Source organism: Populus nigra, chromosome 3, assembly GCF_951802175.1.
Source record: "Populus nigra chromosome 3, ddPopNigr1.1, whole genome shotgun sequence".
Lineage (NCBI taxonomy): Eukaryota > Viridiplantae > Streptophyta > Magnoliopsida > Malpighiales > Salicaceae > Populus > Populus nigra.
The window spans coordinates 6,464,874-6,491,984 of NC_084854.1; the positions used below are offsets into that span (position 1 = coordinate 6,464,874).

The following is a 27,111-nucleotide window of genomic DNA, read 5'->3' on the forward strand; positions in this document are numbered from 1 at the left end:
GATTACCAGTTTAAGTTTTATAAATTTTAGAATTATTAGAAATTTATATAGTTATTTTATAAATTTTAGAATTATTAAAAATTTATATAGTTATTAACTTCAAGATCTGTAAAACTAGTAAGAGTTCCAGGGCCATGGGATTTAATCATCTCGTCACAGATGTAGAGCGTGTTTTGCAATGTGGTTGCGGGTGCTTTTCAAATAGTTTTTCGTGCCGAAATACATGCCAATGATGTTTTTTCATTTTTTAAAAATTATTTTTGACATCAGCACATTAAAACGATTCAAAAGGTACAAATCGCACTCAATTTTAGCAAAAAAAAAATTTAAATTTTAATAAAATGCAGTTACAAACACAATACCGAACAGTGTCGTAGACATACACAATTCAAAAACCTCGGGCATATATGCATTTAAACATCATGGAAAGCGCAGATTCCAAGCATTTTAGTCTCGTTTAACATTCATATCAAATAACTGATCACGTATGTAAATTTACACAGAACAACTCTGAAAAGATACAACATAGAGGAGCATCGACCGAAGAGAAAGGTCTGCAACATTTGGAAAAGAAATGAGGAAAAAATTACAACATACAAGGAAACCAAAACTCTACAAACCATCTAAAGCACAATTAGAAGATGTTGTTATACTGACTGGTGAGAGAATCCCTGAGATTTGAGTAAAGACCGTAAAGCGAGTACTGTCGAAGGTTTTCCACTTCGTACCATGAGTTGAGAGCAGAAAAGTGTTTGTCTGTGCCAGAGAATGCCAATTGTATCCCAAGGCTGCAATCAACACTACCTCCGTTTTTTATGCAACTGGATGTTCTGATTGCACAATCCTGATTGTTGAGGCAGACAAATTTTGAGTTTCCTGAACATTTAGCGCAGCCATCCCTTTTCCAATATAAGTTCTGTAGCCTTCCCTTCTTAAACTCAAGCACCTGCATTACAGAAATTTAATGGGTTCCTGATGATCTTATGAAGCTAAATCGAGATCATAACAGGTCCTGGATCGTCTCTTACCAGAGTGAAGCTTGTCACGGTGTATGTACTGTTTGCAACAAAAGCAGGGAGAGACCTTGCAGCATATTTTCGACCGGCAAATGCAACCATATACCCACCAAAGTCGCCCTGCAAAGCACCAACAAAAATAGGGGATACAGTAAGCTGAATAAAAGCACTCTTGAGCTTATATCCAGTTCAGCTATGGATACCTTGGTTGATACCAGTCACCAACAAAAGGGGATACAAAAAAAGAGATTGAAAGCCACTAGTACCATCACTTAAATCCAGCCTTATGGTTTATGGTACCTAGGTTGATACCATGCTTGACTTGATAAACATGTATATTGCTATCAACAAATTAATACTCACTGTGTGAGATTGCAGGTAAGTTATTTGCTATATGGTGTAAATATAGATAAATGAAAGCAGATTTTTTAAGGAGAGGTTATCAGATAATATTCATCTGCAAAGAGCTCAATTCAGATCTCAACTAAAAAAATTAAACATTCCTCGGAGAATGAATTTTAACTACAGGTCCATTGAAATAGTCTGCTCTTAGTCAAAATTCAGTAGTCTCTTTATTTTCAGCTGCTAGTTTTTCATTTTAGGTGAGGAAGAGTAAGGTACATAGGAGTTATAGTGACAAAGGTTAAACAGATGTTACAGTTGCAACATGTGTATTGTGGTGAAAGATGTATAAAAATGATACTTCGTCATGGCAATGAAAGAGATTATTTATTTCCAAGTGCAAACGACAGTCTATCTTGTAGGCATGCTAGACTCTAGTTTTGGTTTGTGTTAAGATAGCATCTCACTGGAATCTAGAAATACTCATATTGTTTATTATAGTTCTAAAACAAATAAGCAACACATGAACAACTCTTAAGAGTATATACGTTTGTTTCTTTCAACTTTTGTCTCTAGATCTCTCACTGCACCCTTTACTCCATAAACTCAATTTATCTATAATTTTCTGACAATTGGAAGAACGTGAATTAATCTTAACACTCCTTAATGAACAATTTTCAACTCCATGCTGATTATAAGTAGGCAAAAGGCACAGATACCTTGTTTATTTAATTACTTGAAATAAAATCTTCTTCTATTTCCACAACCCAGGTATCACTTTATCAGCATTTTTCAACAACTAAATGCTTGCTCTAGCTATAACAACTATTTCCCAACAAATTAATTGCCGAATCCTGCATTTTGTGGGAGTCTAAGACACAACACATGAAGGAAAAGATTTCAATTGTTCTTGGTCGAGCAAGAATGAACAGTTCATGTTCATGGCAGATATAAATGGACTTAGCGCTAAAGATTAATCAATTAAACAAAGAAACTGATCTATGGGATGGGCACCATCAATGTTTTGAATCTAGTAGAGGGATAAAACCCCGATTGACTTAATTTAAAATATCCAAATAAAAAAACAACAGAAAATTAAAGAAAGCATACAGAGAGGGTGGGGGTTCAACTAACCGGAGAGAAAGATGAGGTGTTGATGGTGAGGAGAGAGATCTCATCGACTTTAGGTCTAAAAACTGAGATCTGAGAATTCTGGCTAGTAAGAGAAAGTCTGCTGTCACAGGGAGACAGCTGTAGGGTACTGTTGAAGAAGAAAGCCTTACTCGACGAAAAAGCGATAGAAAAAGTGAAGCCGTCTGATACCTGTACAGTGGTGTCTGCACAGGGTGAGTAGACATGGTTCGTGTTGTCTGATTGTACAGGCAATAGAGTTGATGATGTTATTGTTACGAGGAATAAAAGGAGAGGTTTTAGCTCTCTTGTCAACGTTGTCATTCTTTTCTCAGGCGGTTGCTTTGGTCGGGTGTTCTTCGGTTTTTAGCTTTTTATTAATTTTTGACTTCGCAGAAGAGAGAGAGAGAGAGAGAGAGCGGGAGAGCGGGAGAGGGAGAGGGAGAGGGAAGGAATCTCTTGCTGGAAGGAGGATTGGGCTGCATTGGCTTGGGCATACTTTGATGGCCCAAATTAAACGCAGTGGGCTATTTTTCCGACTCTCTAGCTCGCCCTCCAAATTTGACAAAAACTCTTTATTAAGGCCCGTTTGATATTGTTGCTGTTCTTATTTTCTATGGCTTTTTTAACATTCAGTTTTCCAAGATTTTCACTGGCCGCATTATTTATTTTTTTCATGTTTCTAGGTATTAATCTTCTCTACCATTGCAAATTATTTTCTATTTCTTAAAAATTGTTTCTCAAAGGTTCAGGAACAAAAAAGAAAACAGTAAATTGATCCGGTTAATAGTTATGTGAAGTGGTTTAAATTTCTATTAAATTGTGTAAAGTAAAATTCTTTCTGGTTTCAGAATGTAAAAATTACAATTCTCTCTGATTTTAATAAAGTCATACTCTCATAGGATCAGAGAAATAGCCTACATCTACCACATCTCATGTGTACTCGGTCTAGAAAAAGAGCTCAATCCTAATAGGCTCGACTATATTTTGAATCTTAATTTCTTTATAATTTTAGATATATAAATTTTTTTTGAGAGTTTATTATATTTTCATCAATATAATATTTTGGATCTTAATTTTCTTATAATTTTAAATGTATAAAAGTCTTTTAAAAATTTATCATATTTCCATCAACATTAATGTTGTTTAAATCCTTTGAAGGATCACAATATTTCCATTAACATTATTGTTTATGTAAATAATATTTATCACTCATACGCTATAAATACACATTAATCCTTCAAACATATGGGTTCTCGATCTTCATTATCTATTACATATTTATTTTTAGAGTCTCTCTCTAAAATACTATTGCATTTTCTCTAAAATAGATAATTATTTAAGTATTAAAAAGTCCTGAAATTCACCAAAAAAAATATTTTACAGATATCAGATACCAATTATTTTAACTAGAAAAAATAAATTAAATTACTAGAATTAAAAAATTAAATGATTATTTAAGATATAATCGGTCTCCAAAGATCAAAACATATATGGTTTGGTGCGGTACTAGCTTGATAACTGAGGTGGCAAAGGAGGCATCATCACCAACAATTGTGAACATATGGTTGGCTATGGCGAAGAAAAGTAACTGAGTGGCTGCAACATTGATGACTCGGAGGAGGTTTGACTCAGCAGAGTCTAGCGAAACTATGGTAGTACATGAAATATCAGGTCCATGAGATCATCAAGTTTCAGTTATCTTAGTTGGAGTCCTGGAATTGGTCTCCGTCTCCCTAAAAGGCTACTGGGTTATACCCCATTAAGCACATTTCCTGGCCTCCTGCCCACAAAGAATTCTTAGATTGTAACAGCTTGCAATGTTTCTTAAAGCTACGGTTTCTTTTCTCTTTTTTCCTTTATGGATAAAGCTAATTTTGGAATAGCAGCCCGGAGTAAAAAAGCTATTTGATTTGATTTGATTTAATGCAGTATCAACTTTTCATTTAACAATTAAATTGAAAATAAAAAAGGTTTGAACAGGTCCGAGCAACGAACACCAGAACAAATATTATAGGTTCAAATTCTGATTTATTTTTAAAGTATTACTTTTAAGAATTTCAATATAAATAAAGATTTATATCGTCATTAATTTTAAAATTCATAAAATTAATCAAATTATATACAAACAGACTCAATCATTTATATTAATTTAAAAAACCAAAACAAGAATACTCCAATTCTAAACATTCTCGGCACCGTCTTTTAACAAAGATGTAATCATACTCAAACTGTATATATCAATTATAATATTAAAAAAGAAACAGACATAAAAACAAAAGAGAAATAAAAAAGAAAAACCATATTTATTCAAAAAAAAAAACCCATAAGAATTCCTTTCTTTTCTTATTGTTTCTCTCTTTTTATAATTATATATTGATAATCACAGTTTAAATATCATAAAATTTTCATAATTTAAATGTATCGAGGGACTCAATTCTGCCATTTGCGGTTGAAGGATGTCCCGAATTTCCCAGTGATTAGACAAGAAAGAATGATGAAGACAGATTAATAAACATATGTCAAAATGCAGCCAGTCATCCCAGAGAAGCAGGAGTTCATGAGAAGCAGAATCTTTGGCATATCCCACCACAGCCTCACAACATACAGAAAACTGACACGACTGAAATGGAAATGGGAGGAGCAGCAACTTAACCACCAGTCACCCCTTGTGACATCCTTAACCTGACATGAAGAGTATTTTGAAATCGCCTGCAACAGAGACAGAACAAAGAGAAACAAGGAGGAAGAATCTTTAAATTTTGCACGCTGCAGGTGTTCACCACTAGCACCAGCCTCGTTCATGGTAATTGCCTGTGATATATATAACAGTTAGCAAACACCACAGATCGACAAGAAACAACTCTTAGGCTCTGTATACCTTCCTGTGGGAAGTAATGGTTGACCTTACTTGAATAAAATAGTAATCAAGAATGCATATATATTATTAACTTGGATCGTGCTTTGCACGCACAAAGAGAATTATATAAGATTGTAGAAGTGTTTTGACTCTACTAATCATATCAAGACAAGCGTAAATCTAAGGCTATGAGAACCGTTGAGCTTAAAAAATAAGTTAATAGACTGATAGAAGATTTGAAAAACGTATGTATTCACATGCATTGCTTGGCTCGGATTGCCCTCTCTTTACTTCAAAGCCCAAGTACATCTTCCCTTTTTTAAAACTCTGTCAATACTCTTTATCTATCCCATCTTACCATTGACTTTTTTAAATTTATCACACCCCAAATAGACCATTTCTCTTGCCATAGCCATGGCTGACCAAACCATTAGCACTACATATCCAATTCTAATTCCAATTCCAGCTTCTCCCTTCAATAGTCCTTGAGGACATGAATAGCACAGCAGGGGATTCTGGATTTCTTGGCTCTAACAACATTGGTGGATTTGGCTATGGCATCGGCATCTCTATTGGAATCCTGCTGCTGATTACAACAATCACTTTGACTTCCTATTTTTGCACGCGAGACCAACTGGCATCGGTGCCAACCCAAGCAAGAAATGTTGCAGATCAGCAGCTGAACCTGCAGAACTTTGTCGTCGATATAGGGCTTGATGAGGCCACTCTAAATAGCTATCCTACACTGCTGTATTCGGAGGCCAAGCTACACAAGACAGGCTCCACTGCTACATGCTGCTCCATATGTTTGGCAGATTACAAGAACACTGATAAGCTCCGGTTGCTGCCTGATTGCGGGCATCTATTTCACCTCAGGTGCGTTGACCCGTGGTTGAGGCTGCACCCAACTTGTCCGGTCTGTAGAACATCTCCATTGCCTTCACCTCTAGCGACCCCTCTGGCTGAGGTGGTTCCACTGGCAAGCAGGCGGGATTGACCAATATAGTGAAGGAAAAATGATGTTTAGTCTTTGGGTACCTTCTGGACGCCGCAAAATCATCACATCTTACCGGATCAGCTCCAATTATTGATCCATACAGCTCTTTCCCACAATGTAACATCTCCTCTATTCTTTTGTTTTTGTAGTTTTTGAAATATATGTGATGTTCTAAAAATCTAATATGCTCAGGAAATAGATTTTTTTTTTTTTGTGTTTGAACAATGAATAATCATATATTTGTGTCACTATTTTTTTTTTTCAAAAAGGTGATAATTAATGGTAAAAAATCTAAAAGCTGCAAAATAGTTTTTTTATAGTGGAATTTAAGGAGCTTTAGATGATAAAGTTAATAATTTAAAAAAAAAACAAATTGCAATAAATAAGAGAATAAGCTTTAAATTCCAAGAACAAAAATGTTTGTTCTTGTTTTTATATGATAAATACTTTGAAATTTAAAAGTATTGATCTCAAAAAAATAAAATTATGAACCATTTACCTCAGTGGTTTAAGGGGTATTAATAGCTCCTGAACTTTGTTGTTTTCCTATAAAGAAGAGGCTAAAAAGTCATTTCCTCATAATAACATTAATGAAGGCTAAATATCTCTTATATAATATTAATGAGGACAAAAAATATAGCAAGCCTCTTAGAGATTTTTTATATACTTATAGGTGAGGGAGATGAATATCTTTAATATTAATATTTTATGTGAAAAACCATAAGAATAAACAAACAAAGTTTTATGGCCCAACATTGGACCTATTAAAATCTTCAGACATTTAGCCCTTCACATTAAGCACACCGTCAAACCCACAGTAATTGAGTATGACAGTAAGTCAAACTCATGCCAAAATAGGCATGGCACATAGCCAAGCTCAAGGTCGATGGGGTTGCTACACTCATGCTCAAATGAGTGTTGGGTCTAGCAGCTCACTAGACCCATGTCTGCTTAAACTTAACAAATAGTTAAACCCAGGGATGTTAGGTTTGTAAGATCGTCAAACCCACGTTCGCTTGGCTATAGCACATAGTTAAATCCAATGACGTTGGGTTTGAAAGCTCATCAAACCCACGTCCGTTTAGGGTTAGCCCGTAAATGAACCTAAAGATATTGGATTTGGCAACTCACCAAATCTATGTCCGCTTGGACTAAGTGAGTAGTTGAACTCAAAGACATTGAGTATAGTAGCTCGCCAGAATTATATCTGATTGGACTGAGCGCGTACCTATAGAGGCTGGGAGAGCTCGGGATAGCCTATGTTGTGTTGAAAGATGATATAACAGTCCAGACCCTTTAGTTGAACTCCACTAAGAGGGAGCTTCGTCTTGCTTATGATGAAATGGCCTCCCTGAAGTAGGGGATGGTTGAGATAAGGATGTTCCAAGAAACTCTAAGGGTTGAACTTTTACAAGCAAAGAAAAAGCTTAGAGCTCTCGTGCAATGATAAAAGCTTTAAGGAATTTTCCTGAGGAGTTCCAGGAGATGTTTGAAGAGTCTATAACATTAACTAAGACATTTGGGAACAAGATTTTCCTTACTATGTTTAACTTGTATTTCTTTAACCTGTCAAAAAAAAAAATTAATGGACAGTAACAATGCTTTTCATCCAATCCCTATGCTTGACTTTGCTAATGTCTTCCTTGTCAGGGCTATAACTACCCAACACAAAGTATACCTTGCTGAAGAGCCTTTCCTTGATGTTGAGGCCTTAGTTCCTTCCCTATCCCTTTTGGCTTTATACTTAACCTTGGTCATCTGAGGTTTTTCATAATGTAATGAATATTTCTATTTTATTGAATATGGTATTTTATTCATTTATATGATGTTTTCTTTGAGAAAATATTTTGTTAAACTTGTTTAGTCTAGATGGATTCAAAACATATACTTGGTAAATCTCTATAATGGGTTTAACTCTAATGCTCATACTTAGAAAGAGTAACTTCTTTAAACAGTATGTATAGATTAAAGCCCATACTAAAAAAAAATCTTAAATTTTAGTGAGATTTTCTAGTTATCATAATATTAGGTGACAACTCTTGTTATTCAATGTTGTGCACATCATGATCCCCAATCAGGTTTAATAATTTGATTTTATTTTAATTAGATGATAACAATATAGGCAATGATAGTAAACAGAAATTGTTTTTTTTTAACAAAAACATTGAAAGTACAAAACTGGATTAAAAAAATAACTTAAGGTAACATGATAGACATGTAACCTGGGTAATAAAAGGCGAGCCAACCTGAATTAACCTGCAAAACTCGTGGCTTAAGTCATGAAATTGAAAAAACCTGATAGAAAAGAAAGTGAAAAAAAACCATAAAGTCAATCTTTAAAAAACAAAAAACTAAAATCAAATGATGAAGTCAAAAAAAGAAAATAAGCCAAAGAAAAGAGACATGGATCCTCATTAACTTTTGAAACTCATGACCCGGGTCATTAAACTGGAAGAAGCACATATGAAAAAAAATCATGAAAGCCAATCACCGACAAATTAAATGGTAAAGAATGAAATCAAGATAAAATTACACAAAAAAATATGAAATAAAAATGGTGATTAAAAGAATGAGGATGAAAATAAAAATAAAAAAATAAATTAGAGGGCAACCTAAAATTGCTTATTAGAGGGTTAAATTGAAAAGAAAATTAACTTTAATAAAAAAAATCAAAAAAATAAGAACTAAATTAAAAAAAAAATATACCATAAACTTAGATTGAAAGGTGAAATTGAAAATTAATAAAACTTTTACAAAAGAATAAAGGAAAAAAAAATAGAAATCAAAAGATAAGGATTGAATTGAAAACAATAGTATATGACAAATTAAAATTGAATAACAAAATTGAAAACAAATAAAAGTTTTATAAACAGGCCAAGAACAAAAATCAAAAATCAAAAGAATAATGATTGAAATTAAAATATCAAAAATAAATAGAGTCAACCTGTAATTTTTTGAGAGGAGAGAGAAATGAAGGGGGAAAAAAAGAATGGTCCGTTGAAGACAAACCACCTCGTCACTACCGACACATTTTAAACCAAGATGAAGATGATGTAGCGTCTCTTCCAATGACACAGCAGAATGGTAGGTTTGGTTACCTGAAGGCGCCACACACATCATCTAAATAGTGAATGAGTGTTTCTCATACACTAGTTAGCTCAGAGTATGCATCAATATGTTTTTCAATTTAAATATTAATTAATTAAGTGAAAAGGATCAGACAAAAAATCTCATACATGCATGACTTATATTTTTTTAATTCCAAGAATATATATATCTTTTCACTGTATTAAAAAAAAAGGGATAAAAACATCATTCCTTAATGGCTTTAATTTTTTTTTTCTTACTTTGAGTGTAATTTAATTATTTACTATTTTTCAAATTAAAAAAACATATATACCCGGTGACAATCGGTAATGAGAAAAAATTGAATTATCTCCCATTCAAGCCATTTCATTTTTTTCTTTGAAGGCCAAAACCATAGTTTTATTATAATAATGAATAGTGTTTTTTTTTTTAATAATTATTGTGCAATGCATCTTTTAATTTTGTTTTTTAAATAATTAATGTTAATGTAGTCTAGGTGTAGGTGGGGACAGAAAATTAAATTATTAAAACCCAACCAATCATCCATCTTGAAGCCAACTACCATTCTAATCATACACCAACGCCACCCTCGACGAATCTGGACCATTCAAATCCAAAGATTAACAATATATCACATTGGATACCTGCTCTGTCCAAAGCCCTCAGAAGAAAACCCCCAGATTGATTAAATTCTTATTCCACTAATATTCCTTCCTCCTAAAATCTCCACGATTTCTTTAGATTCTCTGAAATAAATGGCTCACTGCATGATGATTGTTCCTTTGCTTATCTCGCTTTGTCTGATCCTACCTTTGATTCAAGCCTCCAAATTCCAGTACTGCGGTCTCTCCCTCTCTAAATCCTCTCTTTCCAATTCATCTCAACTAAAATCTTGTTTTATTTTAATTTAATTTAATCTTCTTCTTTTTTTTCATGCAGATAATAACAAGGATTATGACGTTAAAGTTAGCGGAGTGAAGATAAGCCCAAATCCGGTGAAGAAAGGGAAACCAGCGACCTTCACTATCTCTGCAACAACAAGTGACTATGTTTTTCTTTCTTATGGAAATTAATGGCTTTTTTTTTTTTGGATAATTTCATTTTGTTATTTTGATCGTTGTATTATAGTTAATTAATACAGGTGAATCAATTACTGGATTTAAAAAAAAAAACATTTTGGATAATTATAAGTTGCAAGTCTGATTGCTGAATTATAATTATTTAATTAATACAGGTGAATCAATAACTGATGGGAAAATGAGGGTCGATGTTAGATACTTCGGATTTCCTGTGTATAGTCAGGATCATGATCTTTGCGAGGAAACGTCCTGCCCTGTAACCAGTGGTAATTTTGTGGTGTCTCACACTGAAGAGTTGCCTGGGTTCACTCCACCTGTAAGTGATTTATATGCATTTTACATATATTTTGATGAATGTTATTGATTGGATATTGTGGATGTCACATCTGTGTGTTTGGAAAATTCTGTCGAGGATGACATGATTATGGCATATAATCAGATGCTTTGAACTAAGCAACTGGCTCTTCAAGCTCAGCTGTTTTAAGTTTTTTGCAGCTGTGGGCAATTTATTTGGCATGTCAATCTCAAGGAGCATGGTTTTTTCAAGAGTGAAAACTGAGTCAAGTGAATTGGATGATGGGATATTGTTTCTTATAATATTCCCTTTTGAGATCTCTAAATTAGCAATCTTAGTTTTGGGATTAATTGATTTGGTTTGTTTCCAACTCATTGTTTTGTTAACCATATATGCCTGATTTTTCTTCCAACATCATGAATTTCAAAACCTCCATTAGATGTCATGAAATCCGTTATTATTTTCTAGAGAAAAATGGTGAGTGGTACATAGTCATTTTTTTCTCCAATTATGATCTAGCTACTTCAATCTCTATAGCTTGTGGGTGCACTCATCGGTGATCAGTTTCTCTGAAGCACTGTTTGATAGTAGGGAATTGTCCAGAATAAAACCATCACAGCTGCTATCATCCGTGAATAGATGTTTCTGCTGGACATAATTTTCCTTTCAAACAAGCATTATTAGTTTAATGACAATAATGATACTTTTCTGTGAATCAAATCCAACTCCTAAATTTCTTTTTAATGAAAAATTTATCACCATGTTATTTGTACTCTTGCTTGAATCTCTATCTACTCCACCCTCACCTTTTTTTTTATTATCCTTCTTATGAGTGGTTACAACGTATGGAGGATAGACTATCCCAGCCTCCTGTTTCTTTTCTCATTTCTTTTGAATTGTTGACTACTTGATTCGAAATGGCTTTTGAAAGGTCCCTGGTTTGAATCACTGGATCTAATTTTATAGTGGAGGCAAGATAGTGAGATCAATCAGATGAATGGATTTTGCATTTACCTGCCAATGTTTGTCATTTGCAGGGTTCATACTCTCTTACTATGAAGATGATTGATGGAGAAAGTCGTGAACTTACTTGCATTTCCTTTGGTTTTCGCATTGGTTCTGCATCATCCGTTTCTGACGTTTAGGTGCCTTGAAGGCTTGCCTCATGGTCTAAGCACCATCACTTCTGTATCCATAGTATATACCTTTTAGCTACCCTAATATTGCTACAATGTCATGATGTGTAATGTATGATTAAGCTCCATTTTCTTAATACGAGGATCAATACTGTAGCTACGTTATTGAGAATTCTCAATGCCCATTATGTATCCTTTGATGCAGTATGATTGCAGGATGATAGGCTATCTGCTCACATGAACTTTGGGGTAATTTGTTTTCAAACAGATGACTATTGAATAAAATCGTATGCCATATTGCACAAATGTAGGAAGGGAATAAAAACTGATGTTGTGATCATTGAAGGATCAACTACATATTTGGTGCAAAATGACTGGTCTGCTAAAGAGAAATCAATTTTCTATGAATGAATAATACGAGAACACAGATTATTTGCTATGCATGTCCTTGATGTCCCCATGTGTGCTTTGAGACCTGCCTTACAGATCGGATTCCATGCTGCAAAATGCTTTGTGAGAGATGGGGGAAAAACCCGCTTTTCTAAATAACGAGCCCACTTTCTGGTGATTGTTTGGTCACCACATGACGAGGTCCTTTTCTCAGCCTTCGAGGTCCCAAAACTTCATTTTTTACCCTTCTCCTTTTTGAAATAAAAAAAATGTTTTTATATCTTTTTAACCATAAAAATAACAACGTTATAACTGGATACAATCATCAATCAACTCCGAAAACTAAATAAAATATAATGCTCAGCCTATAAAACAGAGAGAGAGAGAGAGAGAGAGATATCTTAATGACTTGTGAATTCATCTCACTCAACCTTTCACCTCTTCTTGTACTCTTTAATCTCTGTGCTTCCTCCTTCGTTCTTTGTAAAATATATTATTTCTGGGTTTACTTGTTAGATATTCCAATTCATAGTTTTGATGTTTGGGTGTGTGTGTGTGTGTGTATGTATATATATATATATAAACAGGTGTTAGGTCTAAAATCTACCTCCTCTAACTAGTTATTGACTATTGCATACAATTGCATGGGGTTTTTTATCCTTGAGATTTTCCGTTCAACTTAACATGAATGATCCTGCTCTCAACCCCATTACAATTGAGCTTTTCTTACGTTCCATTAAGGTTATTTTGCTGACTAGAGTTGTTGCCTAGAGGCTAGAGGGTTCAGCTTTTCTTTTTCTCCTTTTGAATTACAGGATTTGTTGAAAATGGGGCAAAAAAAAAAGAATTTCCAGCACCATCAATGAAAGGGAAAGGAAAGCTCCATTAATCAAATATGTTTATCCGTGTTATAATGAAGAGCACAACACCTGTGCTTCTGGCACACCATGTCTACAGGGGTGAAGCTCTGCTGCCTCGGAACCACCCCCCGTGGTGTTCCACCACCAATCAAACTGTGCCACAACATGGCATCAAGGGCATGAGTGCCAATTGCAGGGAAACCAGGCAGTGGTACCTTTGCCATCCAATTACCTGAAATGAAAAGCACATCCCTTCGCTCATTGTTTGAGGTGGTGTGGTACTCTTCATACCTGATGAGACACCAAGTTGTTGGTAAAAGACCTAAAGGGTCAGGGTCCTCTGATAAAAGGGTTGCCATGGACTCCACCTAGCCCCCACAATTTGTGCAGTGATCAATTCATGACTTTAAAAAGCAATCAATTACCCACGCAAAGCTTTTCACTTTTGTGCCACTGGAAACCAAAAGAGAAACCTCCATTGCTGCTTCATGTCCTCTAGTCTCTTCATAAGTCATTCTCAGACAAAATCCACCCTTCCCTCTTCAACTGGTTGTGATCACACCCCATCCATTTTGTGAGCAAAAGAAATGAAATCAATGAAGGGAAGATTCCTAAAGAAATTGAATTTCATTCCAAGTATAAGCACACTGAAACAAGGTCTAGTTTCCCATCTGAACTCCACAGAAAGTTTTTCCTATCAGAACCTGCAGATACCACCAATTTACATACAAGAGGATCACAAAAAAGACATTCTAGCTGGTAGTTTTGGTGTATCAAAGCACAAAACAGAATCAAAAGATGAAGAACTGGATTTGGAACTTAATTTTGTCGACAAGGTGAACATTGCAACCTCCGTATTATCCAATGACAGAGTGCCTGCCATGGATAGTCCTGAGGCTGCAGTCTCAACGGAGATCACCGTGGAGCAAGACACAGAAAATGAAGCTGAGAAAGAGATTGAAGAACATCCATCTCTTTCAGATTTTGAAGAGAAATGTCTTCCAGGAGGGAGCCAGTCTGTAATTCTCTACACAACAGGCTTGCGAAGTATAAGAAAGACATTTGAGGATTGTCATGCTATTCGGTTTTTGTTGGAAAGTTTGAAAGTACTGTTCTATGAGAGAGATGTTTCTTTGCACTTGGAATTCAGGGAGGAACTATGGAGGATACTGGGTGGCAGAGTGATTCCTCCAAGGCTTTTCATCAAGGGAAGGTACATAGGAGGAGCTGATGAAGTGATTGGCTTGCACGAGCAAGGTAGGCTGAAGAAGCTCTTGGCAGGTATACCTCTCAACCTGTCTAATTCCCCATGCAATGGTTGCGGCAACAAGCGATTTGTTGTTTGCTCCAATTGTAATGGCAGTTGTAAGGTCTTTGAAGATGATCAGAATGATGAGAAGTGCATTAGATGCCCTGAATGTAATGAAAACGGATTGGCTAAGTGCCCCATCTGCAGCTGAAAGTCCAGCTATTCTCCTGAAGCTCTTTGTTGATTCTGTAATGTTTTCCATCTTCCCTAACTATTTCTTCAGTTTATAATATCAGACTATCTTGTAACTTGTACATTGCTTGGATAGAACCCTGCTGCTTCAGTTGCAGCACAAGATGCTAGGCCTATATATATGAGTGGAGGAGTTGATGAAATGTAACACCAAGTGTCCTGAGTGCTTGCGATAGAGTAGTTAAAGCCCTTTCTGCTGTAGAAAATCTTTTGTTATTTCCTTGCTCACCCCCTTTTTTTTTTGTCTTGTTTTCCTATCTTCTCTAACATTTCTCTTCATTTAAATTTCAGTTGCAATTTACAAGTCTTAAAGTGGAAACTTATTGTGGTTAAGAAAAAACGGAAATATATTGATTGCATTTGCATTGGATGTCCTGAGAGTATAGAGAGAGATATGAAGTGACCCTTTGTTGCTGCAAATCTGGCTGCCATTTCTTTCTTAAAGTCATTCTTGATCCTTTTGTCGTATGTAACTTCTGCTGCCTCTTCTTTGTTTCATTTTTATTTATTTTTGTTACAGCATGTTGTTTGTACAATTGTTAGAAACAGATGATGCATTAGGTTGCAAAGATAGACCAAACTGCTATTCTAATTTTACAGGATTCTCAAGTGAGGATTCCTTTTTCTTCTCTCAAGGAACTGTATTATGATCTGATCATGTAAGGTAATGATAATTAGTGGAATATCAGACATGTGGAAGCATGATAGAGCTTCATATTAGCAGGCATCTCTTGGATAGTAATGTTGAATTATAGTGTTCTAAGATAAAAATGAAAATAAATCTCAGGAAGCAAGCAGGGAAGGGTGATGACGATACGGGAAAGAATCTATTCAAGGTGGGTTTATGGAGTGTGGAGCCTTGTGGATTTGAGCTTGAATCATTGTCAAGGTAAGTTTGGAATAATAATGGGTTGGGGAGGGGGAGAACACGCACATGGCTCTCCCTAATATCATAAGTAAAGTCACCGGTTGGTAACAAAAGGAAGTTTGGTGCAATAATGGAAAGTGTGAGCTCATTATTATGCTTTAATGCCTATGGCCTTTTATCATGAGCAAGACAACTTTTTGCGTTGTTAAATCGAAGCTACCAGTTGTTGATTCCATGCTTTCTGTCAAATTATGTGGGGAAAATGGGAACAATCAAACTGCATACAAGTAATGGAGTAAGAAATCTTTGATTTCATGCTCTGAATCTTCTGAAAGAGAGCTGTTAATCAAACAAACCTTGGTGTCGAACGTGCATGCACGGTCAGGAGTCAAACTCTTACAATATTTTCTTAGCTTGTGGTGCTCATGTCCAAGTGTTCTTCTTCTATACAAGTACAGGATAATTCAAAAGGAAACCAAAGAAATTGTTTAAATCAGGACATTTCATTTCCATCAACAAATTTTTCTAATTTAACTGCTTCAGTCAGAGCATCAAATGTACTGTTGCACCAAGCAGATGGGCAAGGAATAAAACTTGTACTTGTTGAGACTATAGAGCCAATAATCAGCCTTGAAGAAGGCCCATTCTCACTCATTCAAATATTGAACCTCCTTGTTGAGCTGAGGCCTTGCCTCGCGTGCAATAGCCTGAAACTTCCTCAAACTTGAGTTCATGAAAATTCATTTTTCTAAATATTATTATTGGTGGGTCTTATCAAAAAAACAAAAAAAAAACCTTGAAATCTATTAGGTGAAATTTCAAAATATAATTTATATTATTTTTTAATATTTATCTTCAAGTGAAAGCTTAATAGGCTTGAAACTTGCATGGGTTCATATTACCTTGTGTGTAATTTTTTTTTTAATAAATAGATATTAAGATTTAAACTCGTGACCGCTTGGTCATCAAAACTCTAATATCATGTCAAAGAACCATCTTAACCTAATAGCTTAAACTATTAGGTGATGTTTTCAAATATAATTTATATTATTCTCTAATATATCTCCTCAAATGAAAGCTGTTTGGGCTTAAAACTTGTATAAGCTCATACTTTCTTATGTTTAATTTTTATTACATAAATAAGGATAGTGAGATTCGAAATCATGACTGCTTGGTTATCAAATTTCTGATATTATGTTAAACAACCATCTCAACCTATTATTCTCTAAGAGGCATTTACCAAACAGGGTTGGTTGTTCTAGCCATTGTTTAAGGCTGCTCCTTTCCCTTGAGGTGATCATAAAATTGCTACCAGGAAGGCTAACAAACATGTCAAAGGTTGAGCCAAATGGCAGCGTACTGAAAGGCTGCAAGTAGCATGTTTCTTCATTATAATTATGGTGCTGTAGCAAGCAGATGAGGTAATCAAGTAGTTATCATTTATCAGTACTCTTCTAACGCCTGTGAATTTCCCAGCGCAAGTGTATCTTATAAAACCAATTTATATAGTTCTCAACTTGATAAAACAATGCTAGCTCAATGAATTTCTATTATTTTTTTTCCCTGCTGGAACAAGTCATGAGTATCCGTTGTGATCAACATCCTCATCTTCACCTATCCCCGCCATAATCACCATCATTAAGTACTACTAACAGCGAGAGAAATTGATAAAATATTTTCAGTTTCTGAGTCCAAAGAACAGCGTGATGCATGCGCAAACCGCAACAAGTGAATGGAGAATTTCACTCCTTAAGTTGACAAGCAGAAAAGGAGCTTCTAATCAACATTAAATGATGCAGCTATCGTTATCATTTTTACATTAATCTAGTTAAAATTCTTGGTCAGGAATCTTGGTAAGATCATTCAAATACATACAGTACTTCAAACGTTCTCCATGAAAGTGACATGTTCATGCCTTGCTAAGAGGAATAATCCAAACGATGCTTATTGGAAGGGTATATTCTGAACGTGCACAGCTGGGGTAGGAATTCTATAGAAAACCATTTCCCCTCCACACAGCATGATATCACATACGTTACAAATGTTTGTCGTGGCAGCTAAAGGAAGCAACTTTAGGCTGGATGGTTATCTAGAAAAGAAACATGCATTTCAAAGAATCTTTTCATGTCCTTGAATATTAATCCTGCAAAGTTCCTCTTTACAGCTAACACGGCACAGGGAAAAGAAATATTTGGTTCCAATCAAATAAGTTGTAAAAGAACCAGAGTCCTTAAATGTTTAAAGCATCAATTTTCTGAAAGAAAAATCTCAAGGGTCAGATCATTGCCATCAGTGGATCGTATGGGAACTTGATGTCAGAAAGGGAGTACAGAACAGTCGAAGAATATTTCTATACCAGTCTACCAAAGTAACTTGTTCTCTTAGAAGGAGAATTTTTTGAGAATCGCCAAAAAGTTTTAAAAGTGAGTTGGAGCTCATTCAATTGAGAGAGAGATTTTAAAGCAATGCACGGAAGCAGCCATTCCCATGAAAGGCTGGCCAAAGAATAAACGGTAGATCATGCCAAATTCCAACAACTACGTGCAAACAAGGGGAAAAGTTAGGACAGCTCCGTTTGAAGACCAGATTAGAAGAAAAACAACACGACCCTTTTCTCTTCAAACTCTTCAAAAAGTTGAAAAAGGTCCCTCTTTGTTAATGCCATTCACATCACAAGATACCGTTCGTAAAATGAAACTTTAGTTAGACTAATCACACTTCCTAAGATTTACAGCAAGTCTCTAAACAGTAGCCTCTCATATGGAGCCATTGACTGACTCTGGTGGTGCTGTCAACATTTCTTTCGCATGAGTTTCAGTTAATGGTTGCAAGTGCTGGGTGTAGTGGAACTCAATCTGCAACCGATGATGGAGAGGTTTTGATGCCATCAAACCTTTCTTGATGTCCGCCTGTAATTCCCTGATTGGAATTGCTGCCAAGAAGCTCTTTATGTACTCCTTGCAAGAATCTTTTCCTTGGCACACAACCTCCCCTTCTTCCTCACTCTTTAATGGTTCCTCGCTTTTAGATGGTTCTTCAGGATTGGTTATTATTGCCCCTAATATAGAAGATTCCTCCTCCTTCAGGTTCACCTGCTGCTGATCCTTAGGTTCCACTGTGGCTGGCACATTCTGCTGATCACCCATTGTTTTCTCATCGGATGATTCTTCAGCATTTTGCAACTTGTGAATAATCGTGTTGCTGTCAAATTTCAAAATGTAGGCCTGATTGCATCCCTCATAGAGCCTCTCTCCTAATGTGTCGATAATGTAGTAAGCTTTTGGTTCAACCTTTAGAATGAAAAAATGGTCGTTCCAACTTACAACATACACCTGAGGTTCATCATCGCTTGGACATTCCAATCCAGTGCGGCTTATCTCATCCCAAATGTTATCAAAGGACATGGCGCCTTGCAAGAAGTCAAATCTTCCCTCATCCATCCCTTCTGGATGGAAAAACCCGATAAAGGACTTGCCAGGGAGTACAGAGAGAAAACGTATCTTGGCTTGGAGAACTGTTTCAAGGTCGAAGTGTTTGTCAGGGAACCGCTCCCTGTAGGTTTCATTCTCACAGAGGTTTCTCCATTCCAAGGACCCTTCTCTGATGAGACTATCAAACTGGGACTTAATGGGCATCAGACCACGGTTATTCTGAAACCAATCAGCAATAACAGCAACAAGGGCTGTACATGCACTTTCACCTGCAGCCTGCTCACTTCGCTGATCAATGGAAGCAAAGAAAACCTCAGTTTGAAGCTTCATCTGCCCATCACGGCTTATCACTTCTTTTTTCTCCCAATTGCCTATGGCAAAATTGTCATCACCAAATTCAGAAACTGATGATCGATTTGCAGATGTATCCTCATCTGCCTTATGCCACTGCAAAACAGCTACCATTATTTCAATTAACCATGTCTAATTTATGAAATGAATTAGTCATCACAAAACCACCTTTACCATCCTTCAAGATGATCATCAGTATTTTCATTTTTGTACTTTTAATACTGCTAAATTGGAAATAAAAAGCTTTATAAAAGTATGAAAGCAAGGGAAATCAACAGATGACTTACCCCAAGAGCAAGAGATTCATCAGAGCTAAGCTGCCGGCGATCAAAATCAATATCATCCCCCCCTTCTTCTCCATATGCCTTCTTCAACAATGGCTCTCCTTTAGCTTTAGGAGACCTAAAGCTCAACTTCCTCTTCCTCCAAGGTAATATGCTGCGCTTAGAACTTTGCAAGAGAGATGGTGCAGACACTGATGGTGTATAATCATCACTGTGTGAGCAACCCACATCTGACTTGCGATTGCTGTAGTAAACCCAATCTTCATCTTCATCATTTATCGTTGTACTAGAGGGAAAGGGTCCTCCAGCATAGTTTGCAGAAGCCAGTGTGCCATAACTGAATGACTTCCTCACAGTAGAATCTTCCTTGATCTCATCAGACTCTCCTTCCTCCAAATCATCAAGTGACTCAGAATCAAATGGATAGTTATCCTCACCATCCTCACTCCTGGCAGAGCACCTGCCTTCACTGCCCTCTTCCTCGCGACAGGCCTTTTTTGCTCTCCTGGTAGACACATATCCTGTAAAAATCTTTACCTTTCTGAGACCAGCTTTAATTGCAGAAAGCTCATCCTTTTCAGTTGAGACAGCTTCTCCAGATTGAGGTGGCGATGGAACTGGTACTATAGCTCTCTGTAATGGCTCAGAGGTCTCAGTAGCAGTTCTCAACTCCAATAAGCTGAGCGATACCTGCATGATTCATACAAGCTGAGGTAAGAAACTATAAAAATTGTGAAAATATTAAAACCAGAAAAGGCAGATTAAATATGTTGCGGGATAATTTAAAAAAAACCAGTGAGAATGTGATGGAAATTGGAAGAAATTCAAAGGCACATACACAGAGCAAGGGTTGAGGCTCAGCCACACCAGCAGAGACCACAAGAGGAAGTCTTAACTCAAACTCTTTCTGTTCAGCTGTAGATGCAAATTCAGCAAGGTTCACTGTTGCTGTTCCAACAACAGGAACCTTGTTCTTCTGCCCTTGGTTCCCACCCTGGATCAGAAAACAAAACAGCTAAGTTCCCCAGAAAGGTAACAATTTTAAAAACGCAAACTATCAGCCCAAAAAACCTCAAACATATCCAAAAGACCCAAGCTTTGTCAAGTCAAAATGATGAGAGAAAAAATACTCCATTAAATCCAACCACCAAATCCTCAAAAATCAATTAAGAATCCTTTGTTCCCCCAAATTGACTACCACAATAACCCACAAAACAAAACAAAAATAAAGAACATCCCTTCAAATGCTTATATTCTTCAACTAAGAAACCTCTTCATCTCAATCAACCCGAAACTATCAGTAACCAAACACCAAAAACGAAATTTTAAATTCAACCCTGAATTTAAAAAAAAAATCATATCTCAAGTTTCATAAACGCTATCAATTTCACAGTCTACATGAATTTTCCTAGTTTCTACAGCAAACCCACAATTTTTCTTTTTCTATTTCAACAGACAAGAAGACAACATCCCACATGATAAATGACAATAACACAAAAGACCCATAAAACATCTTGAGAAGAAAAATAAATTTCTTTGGAGAGAGAAGCAAAAAAAGAAAAGAAGAACTCACATTGAAGACAGTGAAAGAGATCTCCCAAGGATGAAACACATTTTCTTTATAAGCAGACAAAGTACACAAACTCTCGAACTCCTCATCCCACTCCACCAAAACGCCACCGTTTTCCCCCTCCGCACCACAAACCTCCACTTCTTTCGTAAAATTCCTCTTCACCGCCGTCCTCCTCAACGAACTCAAGGCCAATTTGGGTCCTTTCCACCTAATCTCCACCGTCAACTTCTCCGACTTATCCTTCAAATCACCTCCTGAAGATGTCCCAGGTGCAGCAGCTACAGCTTCCCGCACTACATCCCAACCCTCCATCCTTCGAACAACGAGCCTCACCTCGTACTTCTTCGAAACCAGCGGTGGCCATGGCCGCCACCTCATCATTTTGACCACCATTCCTCACAACAAAACAAAAGAAAACTAAAACCTCCTAATTATTGTGAAAATATTCAAAAAAAAAAACAGAGAGGGTTTGTTTTTTCTATAAACTGGACATAATTTAGTTAATGAAGATGAATGTAAGAAGCAAAATCAGATATGCAAGAGAGAAAACGATGGGATACGCCCTCGTGGATTTTTAGTTTTACAGCGAAGAGGATTTTTTTTTTCTTTTATTTCTCTCTTTATTTATCACGAGCACAGAAGATGGAAAAAAACAGGGTACGATGTGAGAGACGGAAGGGACAGAGAGAGAGTTATATTTGAGAGACGAGAGAGAGAGAGAGAGAGAGAGAGAGAGAGAGTTAAGCTAACTATGGTTAAAGTAAGGGAGTTAGGGTCGAGGATGGTACTAGGAAGGGAAGGGATGCATCCCGCATGTAACGGCGTTCTTTTGTTGAGAAGGAAGGAGTTGACTTAGCTCCCTATTTTTATTTTTATTTTTATTTCTGTTTCTTTCTTTTTCTTTTTATTTTTATTTTTATTTATTCGTGTTTCCTATTAATATTGTCTTTGTTTGTTGGTGTTTCTTTTTTATTTGTTGGATAAACATGTGAATTTTTATTTTTTTGATATGTTTTGTATAGCTAAGTTGGAATATTTTTATAAAATCATTTTGAATAAAAGAAATTACATCAAAATAATTTTTAGTTGAGAGGGAGTTTTATGTTGTTGCTTGAAAAGTAAAGGTCATTTTTTTTATGGTTCAACTATATTTTTAAAAATATTTAAATTTTTTATTTTTAATTAATATTTTTAATTATTTTGATATGATAATGTTAAAAAAAATTTAAAAAAATATTATCTTGATGTATTTTTAAGTAAAATATATTTGTAAAATAATTAATATCATAATTTTAAATACTATTTAAACATGTAAAGGAACATGCGTGAGTTTGTTAAAAAAATATTATGGGACTTAATTGATTTATAAAATCTATAAAAAGAAACTAAGAAAACAAAATATTAACATCAAATACGATTTCATTATGCATTGAAAATATAAAATATAAAATATTGTTTCCTATTAAATTTGAACTCCAATGCTGGCAAGGGAAAGAGGGAGTCTTTTTAAAGACAAAAACACTATGCATAACACGCTTTTAAATGTATTGACAAAAAAAATTTTATTATTATTATTAATATAGGTATTTGGACTAGTTTACGTTGCACCTCAACTAATTCTGAATTCTAAAATTAACAATCATATAAGCCTCCAGTGATTATTATATTAGTAACCACAGGATTCGAACCTGAGATCACAGAAAAACCAATCATTTAATCCTAAATTTTTATCACTAGATCACATATTAGATGATTAAAGAAACATCATTAAACCATGAAATGCTGGCGTGATTGATCTCTAATAATAATAATAATAATAATAATAATAATTTATTTACATAGAATTATAAATTGAAGTTTCCAAATCTTTGGTTTTATTCGAGGATAAATTGCTTGCCTGATGATGTAAGGTTTTTCAAATCATTATATATATATATATATATATATATATATATATATATATATATATCTTATCACGTTTAGTAATCCAATAATAATTATAGTGTATATTAACTAATAAATCATCAATCATAATCGTTACAATCTTAATAAAAAAATAAGTGTTTCTAATATTATCCTTATTACAATATATTACCATACACTCATCTAAATTACATGTCTAAAGTACGACCATACAAGTGTGTAATTATGTTGTATGAAAAAATAGCACTATTTTAAGAAATAGATCACACATTAATCTATATGGAATTTCAAGATTTTTCAAATATTTACTGACACGTGTGGTAAATATTTTCATTAATATCACCATATGAAAATTAAGTCTTTCTTTTACAACCACATGGTTATGTTCAGTGTGTGCATTTTACAAAAAGAAAAAGTAATAGGCATCATTTTTTTTTTGTTCACCGAGAATATGGATAGAGCAATGTAAAGATAATTTTACCTTTGCTGAAAAGACTAAGTAAGCATGAAATTGGGGGATGAGATTTTTATCGGATATATTTGACATTATATATTTGATTGGGGCATAATGGTACATCAATTTTCTTTCGTTATAGTATAAATATAATTTTTTCTTTAAAAGCATAAAAAAATAATCCTTGATTTAGGAGTTCTTCTATCTTTTTAAATAAAAAAGAAACAGTAAAAGCACTATCATATCTTAGTGAGGAAAAAAAATACACATGCATAGAATGGCAAAATTGCCCTTGAAATTTGAAAAATCAAAAGCTATTTGTGGGGGTTTTTTGGTCCTTTTAGACTTGTTGTTCTTGTTATTCTTAAATTTTGATAGGGGCATCTTGGTGATTTTAGATTTAAGAATATTATTTACAAAAAGTTGTGGACGGTCGTGTAAGCACGTGATGGCCTCTGCGCCATTCAAGTGCATGTGAGAGTCTGTGCAACAACTAAATTTCTAATTTTGTTGTGGTGTTAGGAGCGATAGGTCATTCTCTTTTCGGTAGTGTGAGACGCGTTCTTACAAAGAAGATTTGATTAGATTACGGATGAGGTTTTTTGGTTAGATTACAGATGAAGTTTTTCTTTCTCCTCTCTTTTTTATCATATTCTCTAGAAAATCGTGTCTAAACTTCTAAAAAAGCAATTTTATCCTTCTATTTATTTATTTTTTTAATTTTGGTTCTCCTTTTTAATTACCGTTTATTTGGTTTTTGAATCTTTTTGGAGTTTGAGTTTTTTCCAATTTTATTTCTAGATATTTTATTTAATTTGATTTTTTTTATCTGGTTTGATTTTTCTATTTTTAATTGCTTTGTTAACATGCGTTATACTTTTCTTGATTATTATTATTATTATTATTATTACAATTTCATCTCTTCCCATTTTTGAAGGTAACATTATTTTTTATAGAAGATATCCATCCATTTTATATTTTTAAGAAGAGGCTCTATCTTTGGAGGTTTATAAAAATTAATTTACAAAGGTCCCATCCTGTCGAAACCAAGTTATTATTTGTGTTAAAACTAGGGGCCATGTTAGGAATTTTACTTCTTTTTTAATTGTTTAATATGAAGTTTGAATCTTAATAATTAAGATACTAATTATATTTTTCTTTAACCACCATTCTTCCGCCAAATCATAGAATTTAGTTGAGCAAACAAAATGCTTACTTTGGTACGTAACAATATCATTTTCGCCACTTGCCAAGCAGATTTGTTTTTATTTTCTGGTTCTTAAAAGGGGATTTTTCCTCCTAATCTTTCCACCTTTCCTAACTCCTACCATGTTTGTATTGTTATTTTTTCAGGGTAAACTTTACCATGGTTTCTTTCTATTCTCTATTAAAATCCTTTTCAGATCCAAACGCGGTACAAACCGCGTTCACTTAAATTTTAATTTTAATATATTTACAAATAAAAAATATTTTAAATTGTCATTGTTATCACAATCTCAAACATACTCTAAGTTCTCACGCCACTCTTACCCATTAAAATGTAAATCCCACAATTATTTATTTGAGTTATGCTTGAAGATGTTTTCAATTTCTCCAATAAAAACCAAAGTCCTAATACATACATCACTCTTAATTAAGATGTTTTCAATTTTTTCTTCTGTTTTCTTGACCTTTCAATATGAGTTTTCTAATATTTAAACACCGAAGTCATATACAATCGAGGCCATTTAATTTCATCAGAAAAGTCTAGATCAGATAGTTAGGACTCTGAATTTGAGTAAAAGTAATTAAACAGAGAAGGGCAATCTAAAACCCTGGAAAAAATCAGCAGGAAGTGTAAAAAATATAGAGCAAGAGTGTTAATTGAAGCCGAAAGTCCGATAGATAAGATCCTACAATCTGAACACTAGCATATTCAAGCAAAGTAAATAAATTACAACAACTGTCAAATGTTTCCACATGCCCAGACATGCACTAGAAATTATATATCTATGCATTTATCAATTGAATATAGTATATAGTTTTTTTTCCTTACAAAAACATAAGGGAAATTCGTTTTAGGGAACAAAAATCTTGTTACCCCCTGTAGACTTGTAAGGTAGATGGTCGAACCATGCTTTTGAAATCCTTTGAATTTTTATATATTTTAGTTTTAAAAATAATTATTTTTTAAGTTTTTAAATTATTTTAATTTGTTGATATATAAAATAAATTTTAAAAATTAAAAAAAAATATTATTTTAATATATTTCTATATAAAAAATATATTTTTTTAAAAAATAATCCTAACGTGTTTCAAGAGCCCTAAGAGCACACTATTTGCACGGTGTTAGCATTAATTTCGTCGAGGTACCCAAAACTTGGTTGGGAATAAATTTTATTTTTTTGAGTCTACTCCAAGCAATCTCTTCTTTATAATGGTGAGTTCTAGAAGTACGAGATGATTCTCCATTTTGAGCGATTACATATGTCGTATGTTTCCATCATTTTGAAGATTACCCCAAGGCGTCGTGATGCATCAAAGTATAATCGAGTGAATAAACGCTTATCCTTGAAGGGGAAAAAAAAAACCATATTTATCACTTGATAGCTTAACTATAATTGATCATTCATCTTATGTTGGTGGAAAAATTGAGATGATTCTTTCAAAGGGTATTAAAGTTTTGTTGACCAAGTGATAATGAATTTGAATTTCATCATCCCATTCTATTTGCTAAAAATTAAGCACAATATAATGTGAGCTTGTACAAGTTTCAACCTCAAAAAGCTTTTTTTCAAGGGGGTGTATTAGAGAATTATATAAGTCATATCTTGAAACCTCATTTTAAAGCTTAAGTTTTTATTTTGAGATGGTTCTTTGACAAGCTCTTCATGAAATTAAAAAATAAAGAAGAAGATTTAGTTGTTAGAGGGAAAAATTAAAAAAAATATATATTCAATTAAAAAATAACAAAAAAAATAAAATGAATAACCTCACCTAACAACTTAAACTTTTAAATTAACAAGCTCTTCATTAATATCTATATATATATATATATATATACACACCAAAAAACACAAACACATGCATTCATTTAGTGATTACATCTAAATTTTATACCCCATAGCCGACTTAAAATGAATAGGGACTTTGAAATAAAATTATAAATAGAATCTTTTAAAATATTTAACAAATATTTTATTATTATTTTTTATATATATCAGACAAGTAGGGTCTTAAGCAATATTCAATTTGTATTTGGAGTTTCAAAGTAGAGACTATTTTGATTTTATAAAATATAACTGATAAACATATCTTACTTATTCTTAAAAGGTTTTTGTTAAGTAGAGGTATTGAGCTATTATGCTAATGCATGTATGTTTCGGCAGGCTGTATTATACAGACGAAGAATCCTGGCTACATTTTGCCCTGAAGTAATCGCTTATTAATTAATTATATATGATAATTCTGGCTTAAGTTGCTTCAGGATTGCATCGCCTTAGTTTTCTCAATTGATTAGAAAACACATTGACCAAAAACAAAAGAAGAAAATC

General features: G+C 34.3%; 5 protein-coding genes across 5 annotated transcripts; 3 read left to right on the forward strand and 2 right to left on the reverse strand.

Annotated features, from left to right (window-relative positions):
- Positions 1 to 387: 387 nt before the first annotated feature.
- Positions 388 to 2,923, reverse strand: LOC133688639 (uncharacterized). The gene is made up of 3 exons (XM_062108203.1): positions 2,493 to 2,923; positions 1,029 to 1,136; positions 388 to 946 (listed from the first exon to the last, which is right to left on the reverse strand). Exons 1-3 carry the CDS (start codon positions 2,811 to 2,813, stop codon positions 635 to 637), a joined length of 741 nt encoding a protein of 246 aa, XP_061964187.1. The 5' UTR covers positions 2,814 to 2,923; the 3' UTR covers positions 388 to 634.
- Positions 2,924 to 5,648: 2,725 nt separating this feature from the next.
- Positions 5,649 to 8,099, forward strand: LOC133687821 (RING-H2 finger protein ATL70). The gene is made up of 2 exons (XM_062107148.1): positions 5,649 to 6,463; positions 7,997 to 8,099. Exon 1 carries the CDS (start codon positions 5,843 to 5,845, stop codon positions 6,344 to 6,346), a length of 504 nt encoding a protein of 167 aa, XP_061963132.1. The 5' UTR covers positions 5,649 to 5,842; the 3' UTR covers positions 6,347 to 6,463; positions 7,997 to 8,099.
- A 1,945-nt stretch (positions 8,100 to 10,044) lies between these two features.
- Positions 10,045 to 12,099, forward strand: LOC133689656 (MD-2-related lipid-recognition protein ROSY1). Its single transcript, XM_062109610.1, has 4 exons — positions 10,045 to 10,276; positions 10,373 to 10,474; positions 10,668 to 10,828; positions 11,845 to 12,099. The coding sequence occupies exons 1-4, from the start codon at positions 10,189 to 10,191 to the stop codon at positions 11,950 to 11,952; spliced, it is 459 nt and encodes a 152-aa protein (XP_061965594.1). The 5' UTR covers positions 10,045 to 10,188; the 3' UTR covers positions 11,953 to 12,099.
- Positions 12,100 to 13,479: 1,380 nt separating this feature from the next.
- On the forward strand, positions 13,480 to 15,421 carry LOC133689655 (uncharacterized protein At5g39865). Its single transcript, XM_062109609.1, has one exon. The coding sequence runs from the start codon at positions 13,781 to 13,783 to the stop codon at positions 14,651 to 14,653; it is 873 nt and encodes a 290-aa protein (XP_061965593.1). The 5' UTR covers positions 13,480 to 13,780; the 3' UTR covers positions 14,654 to 15,421.
- Positions 15,422 to 18,149: 2,728 nt separating this feature from the next.
- On the reverse strand, positions 18,150 to 21,898 carry LOC133689654 (uncharacterized). Its single transcript, XM_062109608.1, has 4 exons — positions 21,202 to 21,898; positions 20,467 to 20,622; positions 19,632 to 20,318; positions 18,150 to 19,440 (listed from the first exon to the last, which is right to left on the reverse strand). Exons 1-4 carry the CDS (start codon positions 21,592 to 21,594, stop codon positions 18,319 to 18,321), a joined length of 2,358 nt encoding a protein of 785 aa, XP_061965592.1. The 5' UTR covers positions 21,595 to 21,898; the 3' UTR covers positions 18,150 to 18,318.
- Positions 21,899 to 27,111: the final 5,213 nt, after the last annotated feature.

Bases quoted from the DNA above. Each gene is read 5' to 3' on its own strand.
- LOC133688639 (XM_062108203.1), bottom strand. From the start codon at position 2,813: ATGACAACGTTGACAAGAGAGCTAAAACCTCTCCTTTTATTCCTCGTA. The intron at 1,137-2,492 runs GTTAGTTGAACC...GGTGCTTTGCAG, and splicing joins ACACCTCATCTTTCTCTCCG to GGCGACTTTGGTGGGTATAT. The intron at 947-1,028 runs GTAAGAGACGAT...TCTGTAATGCAG, and splicing joins CCGTGACAAGCTTCACTCTG to GTGCTTGAGTTTAAGAAGGG.
- LOC133689656 (XM_062109610.1), top strand. From the start codon at position 10,189: ATGGCTCACTGCATGATGATTGTTCCTTTGCTTATCTCGCTTTGTCTG. The intron at 10,277-10,372 runs GTCTCTCCCTCT...TTTTTCATGCAG, and splicing joins CTCCAAATTCCAGTACTGCG to ATAATAACAAGGATTATGAC. The intron at 10,829-11,844 runs GTAAGTGATTTA...TGTCATTTGCAG, and splicing joins TGCCTGGGTTCACTCCACCT to GGTTCATACTCTCTTACTAT.
- LOC133689655 (XM_062109609.1), top strand. From the start codon at position 13,781: ATGAAATCAATGAAGGGAAGATTCCTAAAGAAATTGAATTTCATTCCA.
- LOC133689654 (XM_062109608.1), bottom strand. From the start codon at position 21,594: ATGGTGGTCAAAATGATGAGGTGGCGGCCATGGCCACCGCTGGTTTCG. The intron at 20,623-21,201 runs GTGAGTTCTTCT...TTTCTGATCCAG, and splicing joins TCTCTTTCACTGTCTTCAAT to GGTGGGAACCAAGGGCAGAA. The intron at 19,441-19,631 runs GTAAGTCATCTG...GCTGTTTTGCAG, and splicing joins ATGAATCTCTTGCTCTTGGG to TGGCATAAGGCAGATGAGGA.
- LOC133687821 (XM_062107148.1), top strand. From the start codon at position 5,843: ATGAATAGCACAGCAGGGGATTCTGGATTTCTTGGCTCTAACAACATT.